This window comes from Mixophyes fleayi, chromosome 2, assembly GCF_038048845.1.
Source record: "Mixophyes fleayi isolate aMixFle1 chromosome 2, aMixFle1.hap1, whole genome shotgun sequence".
NCBI lineage: Eukaryota > Metazoa > Chordata > Amphibia > Anura > Limnodynastidae > Mixophyes > Mixophyes fleayi.
The window spans coordinates 170944594-170970923 of NC_134403.1; the positions used below are offsets into that span (position 1 = coordinate 170944594).

The 26330-nt window shown below is 37.3% G+C and overlaps 1 protein-coding gene across 4 annotated transcripts in view; it reads left to right on the top strand.

Moving 5' to 3' along the window:
- The window catches only part of SPNS2 (SPNS lysolipid transporter 2, sphingosine-1-phosphate), a 110795-nt gene that overhangs the window by 76773 nt on the left and 7692 nt on the right, over nucleotides 1-26330 (top strand). Inside the window, exons 5-13 of one of the 4 annotated variants that reach the window (XR_012688014.1) lie at nucleotides 1170-1236; nucleotides 3125-3255; nucleotides 4044-4196; nucleotides 5399-5588; nucleotides 8777-8842; nucleotides 12877-12975; nucleotides 15572-15735; nucleotides 19412-19485; nucleotides 25250-25296. Coding sequence is in view for 3 of the 4 variants with exons in the window: in XM_075194981.1 (XP_075051082.1) it covers nucleotides 1170-1236; nucleotides 3125-3255; nucleotides 4044-4196; nucleotides 5399-5588; nucleotides 8777-8842; nucleotides 12877-12975; nucleotides 15572-15735; nucleotides 19412-19478 (937 nt within the window). In the remaining variant the exon portion in view is untranslated. The remainder of the gene's footprint in view (nucleotides 1-1169; nucleotides 1237-3124; nucleotides 3256-4043; nucleotides 4197-5398; nucleotides 5589-8776; nucleotides 8843-12876; nucleotides 12976-15571; nucleotides 15736-19411; nucleotides 19486-25249; nucleotides 25297-26330) is intronic. The other 3 variants (XM_075194981.1, XM_075194982.1, XM_075194983.1) reach the window with 3 other exon arrangements.

Consider the following 26330-nt stretch of genomic DNA (forward strand, 5'->3'; position numbering starts at 1 on the left):
ATTTATACATTCTACAAAATGACAGTTAGAATCTGATTGGTTGCTATAGGCAACATCTCCACTTTTTCAAACCCGCAGTTTAGTAAATATACGAATATGTTGCTGTTGAAAAAGATTTCTCTTTTGTTTTTTTACGGGATAAGTTCTACTTCAGCTGGATTTTTCCCTTTCAGAGTGGAGAACTGATGCATGTAATCAGCAAGTACAAAAAAAGCTATACATTCCCTGTTTTGAATATAATAATATTACAGGGCCTTATACCGTCCCATAGAAAAGCATTGTATGACTTAGTACCAGTTACCAGGATAAGGTACCCCTACAATAGCTGACCTTTGTACTGAAAGGCAGCAGACTGTATGGCGCACAACAGGCAACTGGGTTCCTGCAGGCCATTTCCTATTGTTAAGTGGCTCTTTTAGCTCATTTCCTCTCCATAAACACTTATCTACTGCTAATTTCCAATAAGTCTATTTAAAAGTGAGAGACAGCATGGGCCCAGCATGCATATGCCCTTGCGCACCATAGCGGGTTCAAACCTTGTAATCTACTTATCATGCTAAGAGTTCCAAATAACTTTCAATGGAGATGTAACCGCATGATTAATGTTAAGTGATTTGACAACATATTGTGCTATGTTCACCAACAAATAATATATACAAAATTAACCCCCCCCCCCCCTAAAATGTTCTTATATCAATTGTATTGATCTGCTAGGCCAAAATTTGTTCTGTATCTGAGCATGTGTAGAATAACAAATGTAATCAATATAAGGAACCGGAACCAAATGTACTGTATGGACTGATCTTAGGACATAATAATACGTAGTGACTGTTACATAGTACTTTATAATAAAGGATGTTCATTTAATATATTTTTAGATTTTGTTTTGCTTAATGAAAGGATTGTTCTGATCCCAAAAATCCAATGTAAGTATAGCAATTGATAAGTATATAATAGTTGAACAGATCTGAATGAAAAAAGCATGTCACTCTAGTCTAGTAATATACAAAATTTAAACATAATTTAAAACAATAAGCAAAGATAAGCAAACAATAGGGAAGGTGTCCTAACTCGGAAAAGTTCCCATCAATAAAAATGTATCAGCCTTATTTGTGTATAAGAGTTTGGCTGATCTATTTTTGGATTTTTTTTCTTTTCGTTGCCATCAGTGGCTTAGGCTACATCACTGGTTCAAGTGTCAAGCAGGTAGCCGGAGATTGGCGCTGGGCATTGCGGGTAAGGTATTCTGCTTGATTTGTGCTACACAAATATTGTTTTGCTAATGAATGAAAGTTTATTAGTCGATGTATAAGAACAACAGTTAAAATCTAAGAGAGGGATGGGTAAGTCGGGGGACCTGCAGGTGATCTATGGTCACTGAGCTTCCTCAAAGAGCCGTTATAATCTTTAGATCCTATTAGTATAACTGTAGCTGTTGTACCTACTTTATATGATCTAGACTATATTGGAATAGGTTCCTATAACTGCTTCATCTAATTTTGTACCTGAAAAATTCTAGCTCCCGAGTACAGAGGTGCTGCTCTGTGTCACTGACGACATTTCCTACAATAGGCAAATTTAATTAATTTAAAGTTCTGAACACCAGACAGAGATGTAAATATGTTAAATTATATTGTGAATCATTGCTTTGTCTGATTTTCACAGAAAAATACATGAGGCTTCTGTTTTATTAAATGTTATTGTGTTTATCTAATGTATAGAAAGCATCACATTCTCAAAAAGAGCTTTTATTTCGGGCTCAATAGGTGTTGCCTCCTTAAAATATATTCTATTTGCTAATGTGTTGAAATAATTTCCCATTTAACACGAAAATTGCTTAACATACTTGTGTTGAACTCTGACTATTAGGCTGGGTTCTTCAGTCTGTTTTTCAACAGTTGTGATATACAGATAGACTGTGATTGGCAAAAGGCCATTCCAGGGTTCCTTGTAATCACATTACCAATTATTTGATCTTAATCAGTAGCTGCCACCGACTATTTTCCCAACTCTACACTTTAGCCGTCTAGGATTATAACAAAGGCCATTTCCTTCTTTAAAGAAAAAACACATAGCTGGTTCGCACCGTTATTTGTTTTTTTGGACTTTGTCCATATACCTTACACTTCCTTCCCTTTATCACAGCACGGCATTGCTTGTCTGGCCATAAATTTGGTTGTAAGGCTTAACAAGCAGGAAGCATTGCTTCTTCACCTTTGACTCCCTCGCAAGTTCTGGCTAAGCAGATCCCTTGAGTTGATCATAAGCTTAAGTAAGGAAAAGTTATTTTTTGGCCTGCTACAAGCTATGTCCCAAAAACAGTGATAATGAATGCTTATTTGTCCGATCCTATCTACTTTATCTGTATCTTTCTGACTCCCTCCTTACAAGGGCTTTTGTTTTATATAATCTAGACAGAGTTATTAAACTTATTTCCCTTGTATACTACATAGCTCTGCTATGTGCATTGCATGCAGTTATTTGCACAGAAACATTCTGTGTCATATCAAAGGGCAACACAAATGAACAACATTTCCTGGATAATATACATTTTTTTAAAGTAAAATGCACAGAAGGAAGTCCAAAAGAAAAGCTAATGTATTTGGTAGATGTGTTAGGAAGTTATGTACAAACCAATAAATAAGTCGCCTAAAGATGGAAAATGTCTTAGTGTTATATACTCTACATGTTTGAACCCAAATCACACCATTTCCTGAATGAGGACCTTTATTTAATGGAGTGTGCAATCTGCCTTGCAGACTGTTTCCTAGAACTGTGTCAGTTAGTATATACATCCTTAAGGCAACAAACCTAAACATGAACGTGTGTAGGTTTGTTGTGTGACATCATCAGTGAGGCTCATTAGGAATAAACAGATGCTAAATACTCGAGGCTGACTGAACACGTACTTAACACTGTGATCACAAACCAGCAACAACACTCATCGCAAGCTCTCATTTAGCACAGCCATGTCCTCATTTTCCAGATGTTTGTTTGGATTTGGCTACAAATATATATATTTTTTCAATACAGTCTTTTCAGTGCTATTTCTCGGTTTTCTAATTTCAATTTAAATATACAATCTATTAATAAAATCACCTAACACAAATCAATTGTCTTGCAGGTCTCACCGGTGCTAGGGATGATAACTGGAACTCTGATACTAATATTCGTGCCAACTGCAAAAAGAGGCCATGTGGATCAACTAAAGGCTCGGAGTTCTTGGTTCAGAGACATGAAGGCGCTGATCCGGAAGTAAGTCTATGCAGGGCTGTATTTATCATCATCATCATCTATTTATATAGCGCCACTAATTCCGCAGCGCTGTACAGAGAACTCATTCACATCAGTCCCTGCCCCAATGGAGCTTACAGTCTAAATTCCTTAACACACAGACAGACAGACAGAGAGAGGGACTAGGGTCAATTTGATAGCAGCCAATTAACCTACTAGTATGTTTTTGGAGTGTGGGAGGAAACCGGAGCACCTGGAGGAAACCCACGCAAGCACGGGGAGAACATACAAACTCCACACAGATAAGGACATGGTCGGGAATCGAACTTATGACTCCAGTGCTGAGAGGCAGAAGTGCTAACCACTAAGCCACCGTGCTGCATATGATTCTGTCTATCATATGCTTGTGCTGTTTTATTTTCTGTGATGCTTTCTACACTTAAGAGACAAAATGCAACAAAAGTGGTTTCACAGGTCAAAGGTGTTCAGTGACACTGATCCAGCACTGAACACACGCAGAACAGCAGCTGGAGATGTCCTTTCAGATGAATATCTAGCTATCCAACTGTCAGAGTTGTCAGACTAATACATTTATGGCAATACAATATTAATACACAGATAACTGTGTGATGATGTCATGTGGCGGCAATGGCACAGTTTGGATAACTAGTCTGTTGATGTAATGAAGCAATAAAGCTATTTGGATTTCAGTGAAACAATGTAGCAAAATCAATGACAGGGTCATGTCTGGCCAAGTGTGCAGCCGGTTTCAACTGCTTAATTTGTGTATGTCCCACTTATTTCACCAGCCGCAGTTATGTCTTCTCTTCACTGGCAACATCTACAGTGTCCTTTGCGACTGGTGCTTTGGGTATGTGGATCCCGCTCTACCTATACAGGGCACAGGTGGTTCAGAAGACAGTGGAGCCTTGTAGCTTTGGACCATGCAACAACAAAGATAGGTAAGTCATTGCACGCAGGAAATCTTAGGAAAAAGTCTCACATTCATTCATTTTAGCCAGAATTTATAACAGATGTATTTATTCTGTAAAGTGTTTCTCATGCATCTCTTCTTCTCTGTTCATGACAGACAAATGAAACGTTGCCAAGTTTGTGAAGAAAGACTGGTTAAAAACCTATAAATCATTCACTTAAATATTTAATCTTAGATTAGAGTCTGCCTGTAGTTGTCGGTATGTGCACGGTTTTGATCCACCCAGTGGGACTTCTGTTTGTTTACCGCAAGACAGTAGAGAGGTAGACGTGATGTCCGCATGTACGGGAAGGGATCATCGACCTCCTGAAGGAATGGACAGACTGTGCGCATTGGTTTCCTCATATAATATATGATGAGACCTCAACCCCAAAATCTAGGAAGACATATTTTGTAGTATCCATGTGACGTCTTGCGTTATACGAGGAAACCCTTTTTTTTTTCCACCGCCTTTCAGAACAAGTTTGATCTATGAACCATGTTTCATATAAAGAGGTGTTTGACAGCACAATCTTCCTGGATTAGTTTGACAGGTGCCTAACATCACTAGTTTCTGCTGTCTACTTTATAACTCTCAGTTTATCTTATTGTCACCTGTAACTTCCCACTTGCCTCTATTCCATTCCTACCTCTTCCCTCGCTAACATAATTACAGTACAATACATGTCACTACCTCTCATGTATTGATATCAAAAAGGTGCTCGGACTCTAGTCAAGCAAACCTTAAAAAAGGAGCACACACTAGTCGGATCAAAACTTGAATGCACATTCGCTAATTGATATAAATTTGCCCAGCGAGACAAATAGTTAGGGGTAGAGGGTGATTTCTCCGGATTTTTGCTTGCGCAGAGCTGCAAGCAAAAATCAGCGGAGAAATTAATAATGTGCAGCAATTACCATAGTAATGGTAATAATGCACGGACCGTGTTCTGTAGAACAATGCAGCTAATTGAATCTTTCCCTTAGCGTTAGGAGAAATCCAGGCAGAAGGTGCAATTTTGCACCTTGGCAAAACCTCATTGTGTTAAGATAGGGCAGTCCCACAATGTTTATTATTACACATAGGGTTGTAATGTTGTATACACATTGTAATTGATATCAACTCTGTGTATAGAATTAAAAAAAACTAATTCCAAACTTTTTTTTTTTTTTTTTTTTTACATTTAACAGTTTAATTTTTGGAGCAATCACCTGCATCACTGGCTTCCTTGGTGTGATCGCAGGAGCAGGAGCTACTAAATGGTGTCGGTTGAAAACTCAACGCGCTGACCCACTTGTCTGTGCCGTCGGTATGCTGGGATCAGCTATCTTCATCTGCCTGGTCTTTGTCGCTGCCAAGAGCAGCAGCATAGCTGCATATGTAAGTCACATTACTGGGGAAGTCTTTTCTCTGGTGTCTCTCTGCTGATGTAAATAATTCCTGCCTAGTGAGCCTGAAACAAGCCTTCTGTGCTGCTCAGCTGATATCCAGATTGCACATGATCTGCAATTGTTATATTCCTGATAAAGAGCTGGTGCCACCCACCCAGTCACTATTATTTCTAGCTGAGTACTGTGCCCTGCAGCAGATGTTCAAGTAAGCTAAGTTTAGAAGAGATGGTCTAAAAGTGCTGTGTCACATTAATAACGTAGTGCTCGCTGAGTATTTTATTATGTAACTGCATTTAGCATATTGTTTTACACATATCATATTTCACTGTATTTACTAACAGACAGCTACTAGGTGCCATAATAAATAAACACACATCATAGTAATGCATGTTCAAACCAACAGATAAAGACTAATGGGGGCAGTTTACAGTCCTGAAATCTCATAGCTTAGGATACGCTCTAGATCAGGCCTGTCCAACCTGTGGCCCTCCAGGTGTTGTGAAACTACAAGCCCCAGCATGCTTTGCCAGTAGACAACCTGTTGATAGCTGGAAGGGCATGCTGGGACTTGTAGTTTCACAACATCTGGAGGGCCGCAGGTTGGACAGGCCTGCTCTAGATGAACCTGCATTGCATTGGTTTTAGTTTTTATGTTTGAACAATACACCGAAGGTAAACATAAAAAAAGGGTTATTGTGGAATACCATAAGACAACCATGTAGCACCCATTAGTGGGGACGACTGAAACGGCCTTGATTTGATTATGTAATACATTTCTTACTAGCCTCATTACCTGCAGTCTAAGCAAATATTGGCCACAGAGCAAACTGAACTTATTGTACAAAATATTCCCCTGCTGATGTTCTTACCTTTTCTGACTCCACGTTATATAAATTTGAACAGAATGAAGTGACCATGGGATTTCTCAGCATTCTTATAGGTCCCAAATGGTTTTCTCATCTGTACCTAATATCTAGGGCTGTGAAGACTAGATGGAATCATGAGTTTCTTGTACCTATAGCATCATATTCAATTGATTATCTAATGTTCTCTATAAATATATATGCATCTCATCACATGTTAACACCACTACGTACTTGACAATACTAGGTTATTTTCATCTGAAAGCGTAATGCTGCAAAATAGAATCAGTATATGCAGTGTTATTGCTATGTAAATAGTTCTCTTGTGGATCAGTGTTTTTCCAAGAAAGCAAAAGTACATTATAACAAAAATGGTTTTATGACCACTATAGACCATTTTTATTCATAGGGGAGTAGAAAAATGTTTGTGCTAAGGCACTACATAAAGCATTAAGTTTGATTTGGCACAAAACTGCAGGTCATGTTGGCAAAAATTATTTAGGAATTACAAAGGACAAGTAGGAACCATGATGATTCTACTTAGGAGCAATTTAGGCTGTTAGACAGTCATAAAATGCAAAACCTACTTATTTAACTGGTTATCAACAGGTTTTAGGTTTGCAGGTACTTTATTAATAATGTCACATTAGCATCCCTTTTCTGTTGCTTTTTTTGGAATATAAAGCTGACTACAACGAGAAAACTTTACTTCAAGCATTATTTCATAAAGTTAATCTGTAAAATTACTGAAAAGAGCATTCATGTTGCACTTTGTCCCTCGTCCTTACTTACTTATAGTTATTTTACACATAAGGGTAGCTGAAGTACTACATTATTATTATATGGCTGCCTGCACACTCTACACTTTCCTACTGCATTCCTTCCAGCATCTAATTGGGGGATCACACGTGTTCTCTTATACTATGTATGACTGGTTCCTACTGTGCATTTTCATGCATATTGGTCAAGTCCATAAACGGCAGCTTAAACCGCGTATACGCAACAGTATTGGTGTCATTATTTCCTTATTACCATCCATATTGCTAACAAGCTATAGTGCTATAATTAGCCTATCCATGCATCATTAGATGTATAATATACAAAAACATCTTTTGTACTTGTGCAAATGTTTGTGTTCATCATAGCATGAAATATAGACAGTGCAGATAAGGAAAATGAGATAATCACATGCCGCATAAAAACTAATTGTTCTTCAAAGCCTAGTGGCACAATAGAAGCAAAGCAAGCATATAAGATGACTGTACAGGAATACAATAACTGGAAAGAGTGTGTTACTAAGCATACAGGACAGTGGGTTGGTTGGCTTTCCATTACCCACATCCATATAGAGCGGAATAGAGTGCATCAAAAGAGCCCCAAGCACTTTTCATTGTGTGCAGCTTCTAAAAAGCCATGTACAAAGGCCAGATATTGTCAGAATACAGCAATGTAGAGATGGCGTGGTAACATGAATTATTTCCCGTAGGCAGTGCAGCGTTAGAGAATAGAATGCCTCCTTTATATCATGTACCAAATATAAAGAAAATTAGCTGTGATTTTTTTTATATCCATTACTAACAAATTCCTCTTTTTTCCTCTTTTGATAATTGCAATGTTCAGTTCACATGACCACTGCTTCATCAGGAATATTTACTATGAATATTTACTATTTCCTAGCTCCAGATCAGTGTAACGTTGTTTAGTTTCTCTTACTCTGGGAGGCAGCACACCACGTAGCGCACACAAATGCCTGGTACCAGCCTTCAGTGGCGCTTGCAAAGGCCTAGCGCTATAGGCAGCTGCCTAATGGTAGCGCCGAGCCTGTGTGGCCCCATAATACCTTGATGCTCAATAACAATTCAAGTAATATTAACTGGATCATTACTGGACATGTTGATAAATGCAGACAGAAGATGAGAGCTATCAGCCTGCTTGTTAGATCATCTTCAGACCTGTTCAGAACTATTGTTATGTGATCTGTTCTTCTGATTGGTCAGGTATGAAAATTTTGGTCAGTTATTATGATTCTATGTGTGAAGCTGAATTTGTTTAGATTTCCTAAATTAAGCATGGATGTTTACTACCGCTGTTCCCTGGTCACGGCTCCCCACTCAAGGAGCACAGTATAGTCATTATGTAAATGTTCTATGACCTGACAGCAATCTGATATGCAGCATATAGCATGGATGTTAATAGAAGTATGGTTAATATTGGAAACATACATACAGACATATTCTATGTACCTGGAAATTTCAGAAAACAATGTAATTTGCATGTCGTATTCTTAAGCTAAAGATTCCTTGATCTGTTACAGATTTGCATATTTGCCGGGGAGACTCTACTCTTTTCTAACTGGGCCATTACAGCTGATATGTTAATGGTGAGTAAAAATATCACTATATTCTGTTTAATTCCTTTACCCAAAATTGCATAAGGCCTACATGTTACGAAAAGCTAATGAAAATCTATTGCTGGATGGTTCAGTGTGCAAAGTAATTACAACTGCAAACAGCCTTTGTGTAATGATGTTGTACTTAATGTCTGTGCTTTTTGTGGCAACACTAGATATGTTCTATGGAGAGAGTAAATCAATGACACTATATAATGGAAGACCGAGAGGCTTGACTGGTATTTTTAATAGTCTACTAATATTTTGCAGAATTTGATTGTTAGTTTTGGGTAGAATCTACTATGTTATTAAGCTACTGACTAACAATAATAGAAAATGGCATATGTGATAATACTGCCTTATACAAACGTGTGCCTCGAGTTTTTTGTTAGAACAACTGTCATTGTACAATATGTTGAAGTACAGAAATGCGCATATCATATATACATTGCTTGTTGTACACCTCCGTAAGTTCTATAACATTATTACTAAAGGATAATTGGCATAAAGCAGATTTATGTAATTTATTATTTTGAGCTATTTATCAGAATACTTTTAGTTGTGCACTATTTAATTAAGGATATAAATAATCACAGTACAAATGCTTGTGCATACAGTGGTTACTTCTTCTGTGCACTATGTATAGTATGTATGGCAATCTGGCCATCCTTATAGAATCACATACTTTCTTCTCTAATGAGTAATGGCTAAATTAAATACCACAGGCCGTAAAATATTTGTTTCCTGTATTATAAATAACATAAAACAAGGATACATAAACAGCATAGTGCTGTGTGTTTTTCTTAATATACAGAGTTAAGCACTACGTACAGAAACTGTCTAAAAGGACTGTAAGCTCTTCAGAACAGGGAAACCTTCTATCTATATTTGATATTTCTGCATAGATGTTTTTATTATAGATAATGTGATGTGATGCTGTTCCATTGGGGGTATTTAAATTGTATCCATCCTTTTTAGTCAACTGACGTTATTTGGCTTGAAAATGCTTGAGATATTAAATACTATAATATATAGTAATTTTGTTTTATAATTATTTACATTTTTGCTGTGTACAGTTATAATAAATATCACATTTCATTCCACTGACTACACTGCTGAGATACATGCACATCTTTCATTATGAGATACCCTGTTTATGTAGAGTATCCACATCAGTCAAGGAAGTCACAACAAATGATAGAGTACACACTCAGGTTTTTAGAATGCAGCCATTCAGAATGCATGTGAACTGACTGCAACAAAACCATGCAACACGTGTATTTCATATATGTGCTTGGCTTTATCTTGCTAATTTGTGAAACCTATATTTATACATATTTTGTCACATCATGTTATTATAATAATTGTTTTTCCTATGAGTTTATTCTGAATCATGTTGCATAAAGCATGTGTAGGTTAAAGCTTTAACTGACATCACTTAATGAAATCGGAAAGGAATCTGACATAGACAACCATGGGTCTAACCGAACCATATTATATGAATGATAGAAGCTGTCTAAACTGCTTATTTATACTCCGCTTTGTGCAGTCACTCTTTTTAAATGCTTTTTGTTAGTGTTGAGGCTTTTTGCATGCATTTAGGTTTATAAACCCAAAATATATGCAGTACTTTACATTCTGTGTGCAGCAAGTATACAATATTTTTTATAACATAGGTGATTGTACTTTTTATAATAAAATTCTAATTTCCTAAAGTGGCAGTGATGCATTTTGCCTTGTTTCTTTGTATATTTGTAATAGTACACATTTATACCCAAGTATAAAAGGCAGTATAAACTATCAGTAGCAGAGTCTTCCAATGAGCAGACTAAGTGAGTAACTTACTCATAGTACACCCCTGCAGTGTCACAGTACAGAGGTGCAGTACGGTGTAGCTTGTTGAGATACAGCTGGTTTGATAAGCCATAGAATGCAGCCAGGAAGAGAAGGGATCTTGAAAAAAGGTTCCTTGGTATTCTACTTGTTTTTGTTTTCAAATACAAAGAAAGAAAATAGAAAGTGTTTATAAGGGGTACTCCGGGCTAAATTTACTTACAAAATATAATATTTCATTAGATATCATGTTAAAATCACAGGATAATCTATTTCTCAGAAAGCAGTGAAATACAGGTAAAAACAAAAAACAAAAAAGTGACAATTGGGACTGAAGGTGCTACAATTGCAGATAAACTGCAACAGGCTACACTAACACCTAAATGAGTAAATTGACATAAATAATAGTATAGTATCGCTCCTCCGCTTGTAATGGCGGGTAATATTAATCCCACTGAATATGAGATCTACAAATACTGATGCTGGGTGGTATTAAACAAAACAGTTCTCCTAAAGTATATTATTAGGAACTGTCTGATTATATATCTATAAGGGCAACTATTGATGTAATACCAAAAGTGAGCACAGAGATGTTTGTATAAAAAAAACTTCCGTATTAATGTGTAGCCAAATCTACCACTCTTATGGAAACTAAATAGCCATATCCCATTGATGAAGAGTATGTGTAAAGGTCCCTGCCTATGCCACATCTAGGCATGATCATGGGATACTGTAAGCACAGGGATATCTATATAGAAAACCCTATATAATCAGTAATACAGTATAGCCCAATTATCACTCCTAAAGAATTCTCTGATACAGACTGGATAGTTATATCCCAATCATCATGGGTATCTATGAACGTCCCTGCCTATGTTAAATCTGGGGATGATCATGGGATAGGTCTGTATAGTGTAATTAAAGGTGGAGGAGATAGTGGTAGTGTAGTTAAAGCAAAACTGTGTCGGCATTCGAGGCTTTCTCAAGGCAAAACAGTTTGTTTTATAAACTGTTATGAAGAATCAAATAAATGGCGGTTCAAAAAATAAATTTTAATACTTGCTTCATAAAGCATACCTAAATCCAATGCAGATTTGTTTGTAACATAATATATTACCGTCATTACCCTCCGTGCTGGAATGCACTTCCACAGAACTTCCTCATGTGTGGGTACTTGTAATTTCTTACATTAAATGAAACATCATATAACCAGCTCATTGTAGTTAATAATTATTATTTCCTTATACATAAACAATGTGTAATCTCACGTGTTGTCATACACATAAATTACTCAGTCATTAAACCACCATTTGTTAAAGCTCTTCATATTGTTCTTGCTCTTTGGTTTACGGCTATAGACATATTTCTCAGAGTCTCTCATCGACAAGAACATTCCTGGCCCATTGTTTCAATGACTTCCAGCTCTCTGATTGGAATGTCCTACACCATGTTTATGTCCTGGCCCAGCAACGAAAGAATCTTGGCCATCGTCTACTGCAGCCTAAGGAATTTCCTATTGAACTTTTTAATGTAAACGCGGAATGATGGCCACGAATGGAGTCTTTTAAACAGGAAGCTTCTTGAATGGTGTGTTTTTGTTTGATATCTCAAGATACCACCAATCAGTCAGTACCACACAATTGTTTCCGCAAATAAAATGGGCTGACGTGGAACATACCTCTGTAGATAAAAGAAAATGTTCATATTAAGCTTCCCTTGCTCAGTGCTCATTGTAGTGTCCAGAAATGACCCTAGCCCATGATATGAGTAATTTTGATATTGAAAAGGAGAACAAAAATGTTACTGATATATGATTCATGATACCTAATCATGTCCTTATTTTTAAGTTAGTATGCTGTTTTTAGTAAGAATGGGCATTGTCTATAGTGTCATATAGCAATGTACAGGATATCACTAGATAAACATTATTTTAGCACAGAACTCTTGACAGTTAAATGTTCAATAAATACATATATAACCATTAAATTCCAGACCTGGATCAATCTCAAAATCAATTTACTACTGTATTTTTAATTAACTCCGCTATGCCATATGAAATATTTGCACTATGTTGAGAATTTCTGTAGTATTTGCTACTTGTATGCGTTCAATCCATATCAAACACTGTTTATCAAAACCCAAACTGGGATTATCGTGACACTTTAATGATTTTAAGTTTATGTTTTGTGCAGTACGTGGTGATTCCAACGCGTCGTGCAACTGCTGTGGCTTTGCAGAGTTTTACGTCGCACCTTCTGGGTGACGCCGGCAGCCCATACCTTATTGGTTTTGTAAGTACGCAGTGCCCATGTATGTAATGCTAGTGATACTACACAAGTTTATCACTGTAAAACTGTTCCATGCCTCCCCTTCCAGACACATTGCATGTTTATTCACCTCTATAACAGCTTTTATATGTGACTGTTGGAATATACAAATACTATATACACAGTTTCGTTGGATACCCAAAAAAGTTGTGTATTAAAATAGTGCATTGTTGTTTCCATTGGCTGTCATGTTTAACTGTCATGTTACAGAATTTATAATGTTGTTTATATTATAAACTGTAAGATGGGCTTTTATTGAGAAGGTTTATCCTGATCTTTACTTTAATGAAATGTTTTTCATGAATAGGATACATCAAATACATTTTATATGTTGTAAATGACCTGACGCCTGGCCCTACAACCTAGCTCACCACATTATTACTAACATTTATTTATATAGCGCCAGCAAAGCCCATTCTGCTTTATAATTGGGGCAAACATAGTAATAAAACAAGACTGGGTATTAAGAGAGAGACAAAGTGATGAGGGCACGCTCATAGTTCCTCTGGATATACACAGACAATACAGAAAAAGTCGCATAAATTAAAAAAATAAAATTCTGTGTATTATACATTTACTTCCATCGAAGACACAAAACAGTTTTAAACAATTAGCTATAAATTAAACACATTTTATATTTAAAATGATATATACATGTGTATTAATGTTATAAATTGTTTGAATCCTTGGGCATGGTTCAGTAGTGACGGGTACTAAAATTACCCTGTTACTAGGTATAGTTAAGATAATTAGCTATGCCACTATGTACTTATAACTATCTATCTGTCACTGTCATATGTTCTTAGTAAATAGGCCCCACCATGCTGTATAGCAGCATTTATTTTGGAAGTGTTTAACAGCCAGATAACAATAATTAACTGCTTTGCAAACAACGCAAAGAAATTACAGGTAAAGAGAAAAAGTGTCAAACAGATAAATATTGAGATGTATACATTACTACAAGCCAGGAGACCGAACAAGCCAGGTTTTTACTGATACTTGGAATTATGAACCTGCTTCAAACATCAGCCACACCGCACAACAGTGAATAAAACAGCTTGGCACCGCTAGAGAACAGTGCTGGGACAGGCACCAACAATTATGGGAATCATTACACAGCTCTGCACATTTGTTTATAAATACTCTAAATGTAATAAACGTGCCCATAGCCTTAACATTTACCAAGCAGATGAGTCCGAATGGCAAAGAGTCTTCAGTGTTAAGCTCAACTGCTCCCAGGGCGCCTGCCCAGCTGAGCTTGTACATTACATTACAGGACTACAAGGCCATTTCACAGTTGCAAGTTAATGCATTATGTTAATTACTATACTTCTAAAACTCATTGTATAGGTTTTTTGGCAACATGGGACTTTACTGAAAGTGGCGACAATTTTTAAACGAATGTAGGACAAAATGTATCATCCATAGAATCCTTGAAAGTGTGCATTCCATAAATGTCTATAATGACATTTTTATGGCAATAGTTTTCATAGGACTACTTAAGGCTCAAAATGAAACTAGAAGCTCATAGGAATTTAAATGTGGGGTGAAATGATGACTAGCCATCTACTGTATACATTTAATACTCCTGTGTGCAGAACATCCTTGTCCCATCTACTACTAATTGCATTATGGCTTTTGAGAGAGAGATAATTAATGAGGTCCATTCAGACACCCACCTCCCTGGGCACTTCAGCGTTCCTTATCTCTCTAGAACTGAGGTCACAAGGGAATGTAATGGTAAAAGACTGAGGAATATGCTGGCATTAAGCAAATTTATAATGTAACCATCCATAATGATACTTGATGTTGGGGGACTAAAATTATTGTAGGGTGGATATCCTTGATTTGTCATCCACAGACCATAATTGGCAATGCCCTTAGCAACCACTGTATCTTAGGTAGTTGTTTTGCCACCATCAAGCAATAACTTAAACATAAATTGTGTGCAAAAATAGTATTTTATCAGTATAATGTTGGTTGGTTGAAATGAGCACAATTTACTATTACAGTCCATCTTTGAATACCAATTAGCTTGTTTCTATGGTTAATAAAATAGCTTTATGGGGAAAATGTCTGTCATTTTATTAGTGTAATAATTTACATGTTGCCACTGTAACATTAGGAATGTCTACAAAAATAATACACGTACAAAAATTGATGATAAATGGGAAGCTGAGTAGATGCACAACAATGAGCGTCAACCGGAGAGTCCTGTCTTAACATGGTCTGTGCTGTGAGACCCTCTTCCTCCACTGTGTCATTATAAATCCAGCAAATGATGAGTATGTTGAAAGGTTCTGTTAGTGTTTTATAACTACATAACCCTGACTGGAGACATGTACACACCTCACAAGTGACCCGTATGCTGAACATTAGCACATTGTGTTTACATCACAGCACTAGAGCAGTTTAGCTAAACATTGTTTTCCTCCAGGATCCCCAGTGCCCATGTTAATTAGTCAACTAGAATGTTGATTTCCTCTCTTGTACAAATGAATTGTTCTTTTCTACCAGGTTAGAGCAGACTGTTTACATGACTTTTGTTTTTGTCACATAGATTTCGGACCTCATCCAAGAGAGCACCAACAAGTCTCCTCTGTGGGAGTTCCTGAGTCTCGGTTATGCACTAATGCTCTGCCCCTTCGTGGTTGTACTGGGGGGAATGTTTTTTCTAGCTACAGCACTTTACTTTTTGGAAGATCGCGCCAAAGCTGAACAACAGTAAGTTGACCTTCCCTATGTGAAAGCAATGTGGTCTGTTTGGTGGTTAGTGGGTACCAATGAAAATAAGTCCGCACTCCTGGAAAGGTTTACAATAGTTTATCATGTCGGTGTTAAGACCACATTTTGGCCCTTGACAAGACTTTATCATTGACCCCTGTTGCTTAAGTGTCCCATTTACTGCTTAAATTACTCAATGCCTTATAATCCTATGAAGCACTTATATGGTCATGTGGAGAACACTCCAGGTACATCAGAATAAATAGCATATTCCTTATTGCAAATTCACTTTATCTCTTGCTAAGTGTACCCTTGCACAGCTGGATTTGGATGCGGAAGCAGTGGGTCTCACGGTTAACTTCAGCCCTCCCCATTATATCTTATAGCATAACTATTGCAGGTTTATAGTACATTGTTTAAAATTATATATATCATATTGCAAAGTAGAAAATTGGACAAAAACTAAGCTTAATTTCGTTGGTCACCACAGCTGATAAAAGATGCCTGCTCTGTTTGCCTTCAGTAAACTAACCATCACTTAACATACTCCAACCTCATACATAACTATGGGTATACATTTACTAAAGTAAAATTGGCAAGCTGTCACTTAAAGATGACGTGAGTTTATGTATTTATGTATGATACATACATTTTCAATAACAACACACACGCTTAAGAACGACCATTTGACTCACACATTAATACCATTGTTAGATGTTTGTCACATTGTTAGAATGCACACACTTCAAAGAGTTTCAATTCAACTACTTCACATTAAGATGGTCTACCATTCACGATCAGATGTAAAAGGCTGCAACAATTTATAATACGATCATATTTAATCTATTTGCACCCATATATGTTCTGATTTTTTTTACAATTTAATTAAATACACTCTGATTTCAAGATCAGATATTAACTTATACGGCCAGCTGTAGAGTAATGAATTTCTGGATATGTAGTCATACATTTTATTTTTTTAAGTGCAAATATTAGCGATTACAACATGCCATCTACATACTGGTTTTTAATGTAAAAGTCAGAGATAATCAAAGATTCCTCCATTGGATCTATTTTACTACAAACTCAGTGAATAGTTTTTTTGGTTGTACATAGATATAACATTTACATTACCCTTTATGTTAATTGTAACTCTTACAACAACAATGTCACAGAAATTGTTTGCACTGCCCTGGCCAGTTTTACTTGATACTTCTAGTATTAATACTTAACTTTAGTAAATCTATCCCATAATGTAAAATTTTTACTGAAACATTTATGAACAATAGTAGGAAAAAAAAAGCAACAATGTATTGGATTATTAATGTGATTACTGTCATTTACCACTGTCTGCATGTAAGTGTGAATTCAACACGTCTCTTTGTATTATAACCTATATTAATTTATGTCTATAATGGAATAAACTAACCCTGCAAATCCTTATTACAACAAATAATTCCAAAACAAGAAAACGGTAACAAAATGTGTATAAAGGGATCTAAACATGGCCATTTTCGGATTTAACTGGGATGGTGCGTGATTGACATGTGTGATTTATATGTAGGGCATGGCTTTACATTTCTTGAATTGTTTAGCGACACTCAAGATAAAACAGTTATTAGATGGCAATCACTGGAATTGTATACCTGGACCATGCCATATTTTAAGTTGGCCATGTGTTATGATCCAGACATTCATTCTGATTGTCCAACATACATACCTTTATCAAGTTTGGTCCCACCCTTGAAGGCCATAATGAAAAGTTGAAGTATTTAATTGGTCAGACTGAACATCAGGAACCCATGGGCTCAAATTAGTGCAGTTAGCCAATCACAGCACGTACTTAACAGTCATGGTCCCCGCCTGCATTAAAATCCAAATTTTAACCATTCTCGGACATATATGGTGGCTTTAGAGGCCTACATTGTTTTAAAATGGCCAATGAGTTGCAATGTATGTGTTGTTAGAGAAGGTCTGGACTCTACAGCACAGTTCAGCAGTATAAAAATCATTCCCAGAAGATGAAAATGCATCAGAGGTGACTATATCGGGAGGAGATCAACATATTTGTTATATTGAGTGCAAAATAGATCATGTAAAATGTTGGGAAGCTGAGCCGTCGCTGTGTCAGCTCACCTGAAATGTTATGCATTATGAGTTATGAGTAGTACACTATAATATGGACAGTCGGGCAGTAATCAAGGCCCAATCAAATGCTTCCTCTCGTTACTAAATGTAAACAGGAATAGCTACAGTGATTTATATTTCCCTTTTGGACCATAAGACTTCCAATGTCAACTTTAAGACAGCTTTTCTATACTTCTAATAATGTATTCATAATATTAAAGGTAACCTCACATGTACAGTAACAAAAACACTTGTTTGTTTCCATATAACAAATGTAATATTCACATGCAATGACAACTTACCTAACAGAAAATGTGTCCATTTGTGAAGCATCTGAAGGACTGATTATTGGACTAGATAATATTGTCAAAACTTTTTGGGATTTATGCTGAGTTGGACGTATGCGATTTTTTTTAGGGTAAAATATACAAATTTGTACTGTGCATGGTCACAAAAAAAGTGTGTACAGATGTGGTTGCATCTCCTTGCGCTTGGGGGGTGGAACAGGGAGGGAAGGGCCGGGCAAACGCTGACCAAGTAAAGTAAGAGAGTGTTGACGTAATTGTGCCAGAGGCAGACCCACACACCATACGCCAGCCAGTAGCCTCATGGCTGATGGCTGGTGCAAATACAAGCTGAGGATGATGACTGTCTCCAACACTAACTAGCCACTGCTGATATGTGATTGATCTATGAAGCTGATAGTGCTTTCTTCATCGATCATGCCTATATTATATGATTTTGTGGGTGTTTTATATAATACATAATTTGATACTTTGTACATGAGAAGGAAGATTATATCTGCTGTATTATGGTGGTTTTTTTTCAAATTTAAACCTGATAGCAAATGTACTTTTTGCTATCAAACCCCACGTTAAAAAAACGTTTCTTGTGTTTATGACGTGGTTGGTTGTAAGTATATCTGTATGTCTGGGGCGTGTGCTAATGCTACAAAGCTGGACACATCCTAAGATGCCTCTGACTCAGCATATGGGCACACAATCCCTATTATTATGTACGTTTGTTTTTACCGTTTTTTTATCGCATATAGGTCCAACTCAGCATCCAACTCTGTGTGTTTTGTCCAGGTGCACTGTACTTTGAGCCTATAGCAAGGGTGGATCTAGACATTTTTAAGGGGAAAGCTGTCACTTTGATCAATGGACATTGCGCCCCCTTCAATCTTAGCAGGGCTGGGCTGCCTGTAGCCGAACACTGTTTACATGTGCGTGTCGGCAGAGACAGGCAGGCAGAAAATGCTCTGCCTGCATCTTGGCCGCCAGGCACATGTAGTTGGTGTGCGGCTGCAAGCAGTCCACCACTGTTAGGAGGGACGATTGCCCCCTTCTAGATCTGCTAATGGCCTATAGACTGTTGCATGCTAAGGTTTCACTACAAAACCCAGCTTCTGCCCAGATAACATTACCACTGGCAAAGCAAAAAGTCACAAAGCATTTTAAGTTCTTTTGTCTTTTATTAGCTTCCCTCGTGATTCTGCTTAAAATAGTTTGTGTTCTACATTAAAAAGAGTGCGTTTTCTTCCCACTAGAGAGCCATGCTCAGACACCTTGACTGTTGGCAGCTGTAGTGACTCAGAAGAAGCTTCCATCTTGTAGATTTTAGGTTGGTCCCATTTTTTTTGTTTTGTGCGATTTCATTTGCAGGATTCTTTTGTTTTCTCATTAACTTTCATTTGAGCCTCATTTACAGTTAGGCGCAAAGGCATAAATAAAGAGCACATTTGCTACTGGACAAACCTTGTTGGAAATCAAGGGGTGCACGTACATTGTTCTTTGCACACAGGGCAAATACTAGCTGCTTTTGCACAAATAATGGGCAGCTTTATTTTTACAGTGCAATTTAGAGTTGAGCTAGGTCACACAACCTCCCCCCTGCTGTGCTAAAGTAGAATTGTGCTCTTTTATTTTTGCTTTGCTCCGAACTCTAAAAGAGAGGCCCAGTATGTTCATTGAAGAAAAACCGTTATACCAGCAATGACCTTCAGTACACAGTGCATCATATTCGCTATGAAGTGCTATTACGTATGAATTTGCATTTGTAAATATGGCTCCATTCACAGTGAAAATTAAAAATTGGGTACACAAGGGTACATGTAAATAGTTACCGTTAAGGGGAGGTGCCCTAACCATGCAAGCCTTATACTATGAGTTTTATTTAATGTAAATCTGTAATTTAACTGAAATTATTGTTGACCCTGCTTCTTACTTATTAGTTTTATTTTTATTTTTCATCCTGGCACAATGTAGTTGGTGGCTATCAGGGTAATTAGGAAAAGTACTGTTGTGGAACTACAAGTCCCAGCAATACCTGACAGCCATTACTTGCTTGGGAATGCAGCTCCAGCATGTCCATGGCTGCCAGAACATGTTGTGGCAACCAGAGCCTGCTGGAATATAAGTAGAAAAAACCCCACAAATGCCAACATTCCACCAAATCCCTTATTTTCCTCTTTGTTGTTTTTCTAAGTCCATAGTGAATCTTCTTTCTTCTTTCAAAAATCCTGAGAGAACAAAGAGAACTTGCTCCGTGTGGAGCAGCAATGAGAATGAGTGAACTTCATTATTCTTTAGGGATTTATACATTCGAGCTAACCAAAGTGGCTTGCTCAAGCAATTAAACACAAGCTATTCTGATTGGCCGTTCGAGTATTGACCATTTCTAACTTTTCTCATGGCGGCTCCATTAGGATCAGATCCTCACAATTCTATCAAGGTTTTCATTATTTTTATTCCACTTTGATTAGTTCAGGACCAATGAAAGAAGATTCCATCCCCATACCAGTTGACATGCTTTTAAAAGACGCGTCTAAAAGCATGCATTTGAGACCACTGGGTGAATGCTTTATGAAAAAGGAAGAATATTTTGTACCTGCTCCTTTGAAAGTTTTAACTCCAGAGGGAACATCTGAAACATTTTAGCCTTTAATTAAATTGCCATTTTATATCTTGCTGGCAATGTCGTAGAAAATCATCGATTTACCAGAACCGCTGATACATATACCCCCATGAATGACAGTCAGAATTACTACTTATGATTTGTTTAAAAACAAACTATTGACGTATTTATGATGGAAAAAATACAGTTATCATTATTAGTATTAGTAGTAGTAGTAGTAGTAGTAGTTGTAGTAGTTTTTTACACTGTCTTTGATATATGTTGAGCACATCTAGGATATAATATAAGTGATGGAGAGTGAAAATTGTATAATGCATTAATGTAATGGGGTATGAATGATGTATCACACACTTCTGTGTTATTACCCATTTCCACATGGGCTACTTAATACTAGCTTTTAAGGAAATAAATGTATTGTGTAAATAATATTGTATGAGCTGTACTGCATTGTACCTTTGAACATGACCCATATATAGACTCCCTGTTCTTCCCACATTTCTTGCAATTACTTATTCTGCATTAATTGGTGTATAAAGCACCTTTAGCATCAGTTGATTTAGCACAGGCTACTGCTGTAGAAATATAAGTGGGAAACACAAGTGCACAGCCGGTGTATTTGGTGAATTGTGCTATGTTGTAAAGTCTCTAATATTCTACTTGTAGTTCTCAGTATATTGACCATGTGGTTCAACATCCATATAGACATAATCAGGATCTGTTGCTGAGACATTACTGCATCCATTCAGAAGCTGTTTATACAGTACAGGCTGGTTGCTTACTGCATTGAGTATATAGCCTGAACTACAGCTTGTTCATAGAGAGATTATACGAACATGTCTACTTAAAGTTCTGCAGCATGTACTTATACCATATGTATTAATTTGGCACATAAAATCATATATGTCTTATATTATCTTAATAAACATGATGCTCCAACCCAATTCATGAACTATAAACATAAAGGCCAAGGACTTAATCACATGGAACATCTAGATGGGAAAAGCAAGTTATGCACTGGCCGAAGACCCCAAGTTTTAAAGGACCCAACAATCAGAATCCATTGTGGTGTCCTTCATTTGTCCCCCAGGCCAACTGATCTCTTTACATCCCTGAGTTCTGTGGGTTAAAATGTGGAAAGGGAACTTACAGATGCAAGTTGGAAAACCAAGATGTCAGATGTCAACGATGTAGCAGTAAAGTTCACCTTAAAGTTGTTATGATGAATGGGTGTTATGATGAACCATCTCTTGATAAAGCTTTATTAAAAACTTCCAGAGCATACTTACTAGTTACAATTAAATATTGGACAGTGTCCCACAGATGGTATACAAAAGCTGCCACTCTGCCCCTCCGCTGAGACTCTAACTGTCAACCTCGAAACTGTCCTTTTTAACATCTCTCAGCGTCTGGTTGTTCCCATATTATTTAAGTGTCCCTTGTCTCTTTTCTCTCTAAACATGGGCATCACACAGATTAGATACCTGGGCTCTACTATTATGCTCAAACTCCCTTGTTTCATAGTCTGTCACTCAACATTTTTGGGCTTGGCGCTTTGGTCTTAGTGTACCCATAAATTTGCTCAATGTCTACTGCAGACTTCAATTTGTACTAAACTCAGGCACTAATCTCAAATAGACTCCAGAGCATTTGGGTGGGGTGTAAAAACTGGGACAAACTTAGCCAGTCATACTATCAGTCTACACTGGTCCCAGCCCTGTAGATCAAAGCCCTTCTGTCAGAGGAAACAACGGAATGTCTAACAACAAGATGGAACTATTGGGAGGTGGCTGTTATGGCTTAAATGATCAAATGTGTAATGTCTGCCATGAATACTTATACGTATTGAGGGCTTAGAAAGTGGGAGGGTATAGTGATCAATTACAGCCCTGGTCTGTGTATCCCTTACTTGTTAATATAACCAGTTTTGATGAACAAATACATTCCTTTGTATCTGGTATCACATCTAAAAGGACAAGTGAACCTATTCTAAACATGTCACATAAGTTATTAAACTAAATGTACAAAGTTTCTTTAAAATGTGATGCTAAAGTTATTTATCTTGGAAACACCATCTAGTGTCAGGACAGCGTAGATGACTGATTTCTTCCAGAGTCACCTGTATGTAGAAGGAGGTTCAGATGATGACACCTCCACTAAACAGGAATAGGGGGGGGGGGGGAGAGAAACACTGCACTTTGAAGATGATATATATGAAAGCTGGCATGTTCTTACTTGATCTTCCAAATCTGAATTTTTCTCTTTATGCTATATTGATGTGGATACCTCCAGGAAAAACAAAATATTTGCCTAATCTGCATTCACTTACCTTTCTTTCCCAGCTGTGACATCAATACACATAGGTCTTACTACATTAGAAGGCAGTTTTAGTGAAGTGAGAATAACTTCAGATAATAAGTATAGTATGACATTTCTTTCACACTCTGGGGCTGATGCTGATTTTGAATGCATATGAGTTCACAAACAAAATGCCCTGCACAAATAGTGTTTGGACCACGTTGTACACCAGATACACTTCTACTTAATTTTTTAAACATTTGTTTTGATTGGGAAAAACACATTCACTATTACTTTGGAATAAACTGAAAAAAACCCTCTAGAGTACAGTAGGTATAAATCTCCTTCTCGTGCATGAATAAAAAACAAAATCTTGCTAATATACGCCGACTTATTCATATCAGACACCACAATTGATATGGCTACTGACAGGTTTATATGGGACTCTGTGCCTGTCTGCGTCTGTTCACAATAATGCAAACATTTCCTTGTTGTACTCCGTCTAATCTAGACTGCACCTTCCCTCTCTCATCCAACCCCTCCAGTCGCAAACAAGTGTAGATGTCAGATGCGAGCAAATCCGCAGACGTCTATGACTTGTTTTGTTTGCATGCGCAGTACAAATATGCGGACTTTACATTATGCAAACAGATGTACAACCAACCAACAGGCCCCACTGTATTTATCTGTCTGTAGATTATTTTCACCTCCTGCCCACTTTTGGACCTTTAGGCTTTTAATTTGACCGTGCAGTCACGACATAGCCAAGAGTTCAATGATAATAGTATAGAATTAAATAACCAACTAGAGGGTTTTACACCTTTAATATCCTGTAATTTTGAGAACTCCGGCTGGCAGACATAATGGCTTTATTGTAAGGGAACCCTTAAATAACTATTAGCACTTCTGTTTGCTGAGAGTTTCTGACAACGACAGTCTTTTTTTATTTTAACTTCTCATCCGCCGTTACATTCTCTGTCATGCAACGATTGGGAATTCCGAAAATAGAATAAAACTATTCCCGCACTACTGCTTAGAATTTATTTGAAAATAGTACCTTCCTCTGTCAGGATGAAAGGGGCAGTGCACTTTTCCTTCCTCTCCCTTTCTTGTGTGATTCCCACAAGAATATGTGAAATTGGTATTGTCTGTGTGTATGGGTACAGGCCAGTCATGGACGCAGATTTTGGGAAATATTCGGAGGTGAACAATTGCTCAAGCATCTGGCTTCCTCTTCTAATTGATCATTTTTTTTAGTGGCCACATGTAGGTAGAGAAAACATGAAAGTATTCTGGTAAGGGGAGTTTCCATTCTTCATTTATAACTAAATTAATTATGCTTAAGGCATCAAAGGAGGTACACAAAACCATGTAGAAAACCTACTGTAGTAGGTTAAACATTGCATAAAAAGTGTGTGCATAAAACTGGAAGTTGCAGTTAATTGCATAAAAGACGTACTAGATAACGTTTCTTCTTACTGGAATTGCCAAAAAGGTATATAGACAAAGTATAAGTAGGAAATTATTAGTCGACCCAAGATATGTTTCCAAAAGCCATTCCAATAGGCTGCTGAGCTAATCCAAACATTTACATACTGTATAAACACTTCTTAGTTTTACAGTGTGTTTTCCCATTGGATGCACTTCTTATAATAAAATGTCTTTCTGCTGTTCCGATATATATTTGTACACAATGGGCCTGATTTATTAAGGAAAGTAAAGCAAACAAATTGAGCAACTTTGCACCTTGGAAAAACCATGTTGCATTGGAAGAGGTGGTAAATTTAAAATGTGGGGACATATTTATAGTTGGGGTAGGGCATGTACTAGATCAACTTTAAATTTCAGTGTAAAAATAAAGCTATCAAGTATTTGTGTGCTGCATGAACAAACAGCCAGTATTTATCTTATATGCACCCCTTGCATTGTAACATGGTTTTGTCCAAGAGAAATCGTACTAATTTTTTTGCCTTACTTTCCTTAATGAATCGGGCCCGATAACTCTTCTATCTTAATCAATATATAGTGAGGAATGCAGTGAAGAAAATAAGGCTGAGCTGACCGCTCTTAGATACAAGGTGGAATAGCACTCTCCAAATACTGAGACCCCTGACATCTCACGTCTTGTCCTCTTGCTATTCTTAAAAATGACATTTGCTGTTTGTCCTTTATCTAGGGTGAGTCAACTCATGATGCCACCGGCTTCTGTGAAAGTCTGATAAGGTAAAGTCATCATTGGCATATGGGACTAGGACACATTCACAAGCAAATCTGAGGATAATTACGTGCTTTGCCCTGATATATGCATGGTCTGGCCTCTATAGATTTGTGTATTTTGTATTAATTTGCATATCTATTTATCTAGATATAGGAGGCATATATATGGGGTTTGGCTGCAACAATACATACATTTGTTATACTCTGCAATGAACATGCACAGCTGCACAAGAGGTCTTGCAGCACTAGGGACCATTATGTGACCCGTCTTACGTCAGCCTGGTGGCTTGTACACAACTCGGGCTGCTTTGCATTCTGGTTTCCTAGCAAAGGGACACAACACATATTGTACTGATTAGCCAAAAGGAAGTGTCAGTCCATACTGATAACAGTGCCAGTACAAATATGTGACTATGAAGAGCATAGGGACAATGTATCACTGGATGGTGAAAACGAGGACAACAATATTCTTTTGCAGAGACCCTCTACTGCTTTTACTGTATGACCTGTAGGAAACACCGACTACTTGCACACTATCCATTGTATGCTGCAATCTATTGTGAAACAGATTATCAGTATATAACAGCCCAAGCAAATGGTTACCCTGTTCATCCAAAATATGGCCCATGTGCCACCATAGGGGCTTGGCGTTGAGATGTCTTAAGTCATCACTTTTGTGGTATATAATCTATTATTTTCTATTATTGAACATTTATTACATTAAAGTACGGCAGATGTACGGTTACCTAAGACAGGGGTTAGTGTCTGTCCTTGTTACTCCAGCTTCACAGAGGTGGTTTATTCAGTTGGTGTGTTTGTAGGGGTGATTGGCTATGTACCGATCGTGTCTCATTTAACTTTGTTGCTGGCACTCAGCTGCTAACCCGCATTTAATGCCCTAGAGTGCACATTTTTTCTCACCTGGGTGCTTTTCATAGCCTATGCTCTGAAGCAGTCACTAGTGCCCCTACTGTGTCTGCCTCATTACATCTCTAGAACCTGAAAGACTGTAATTGTATAGTAGTGTTTGTATTCACTTT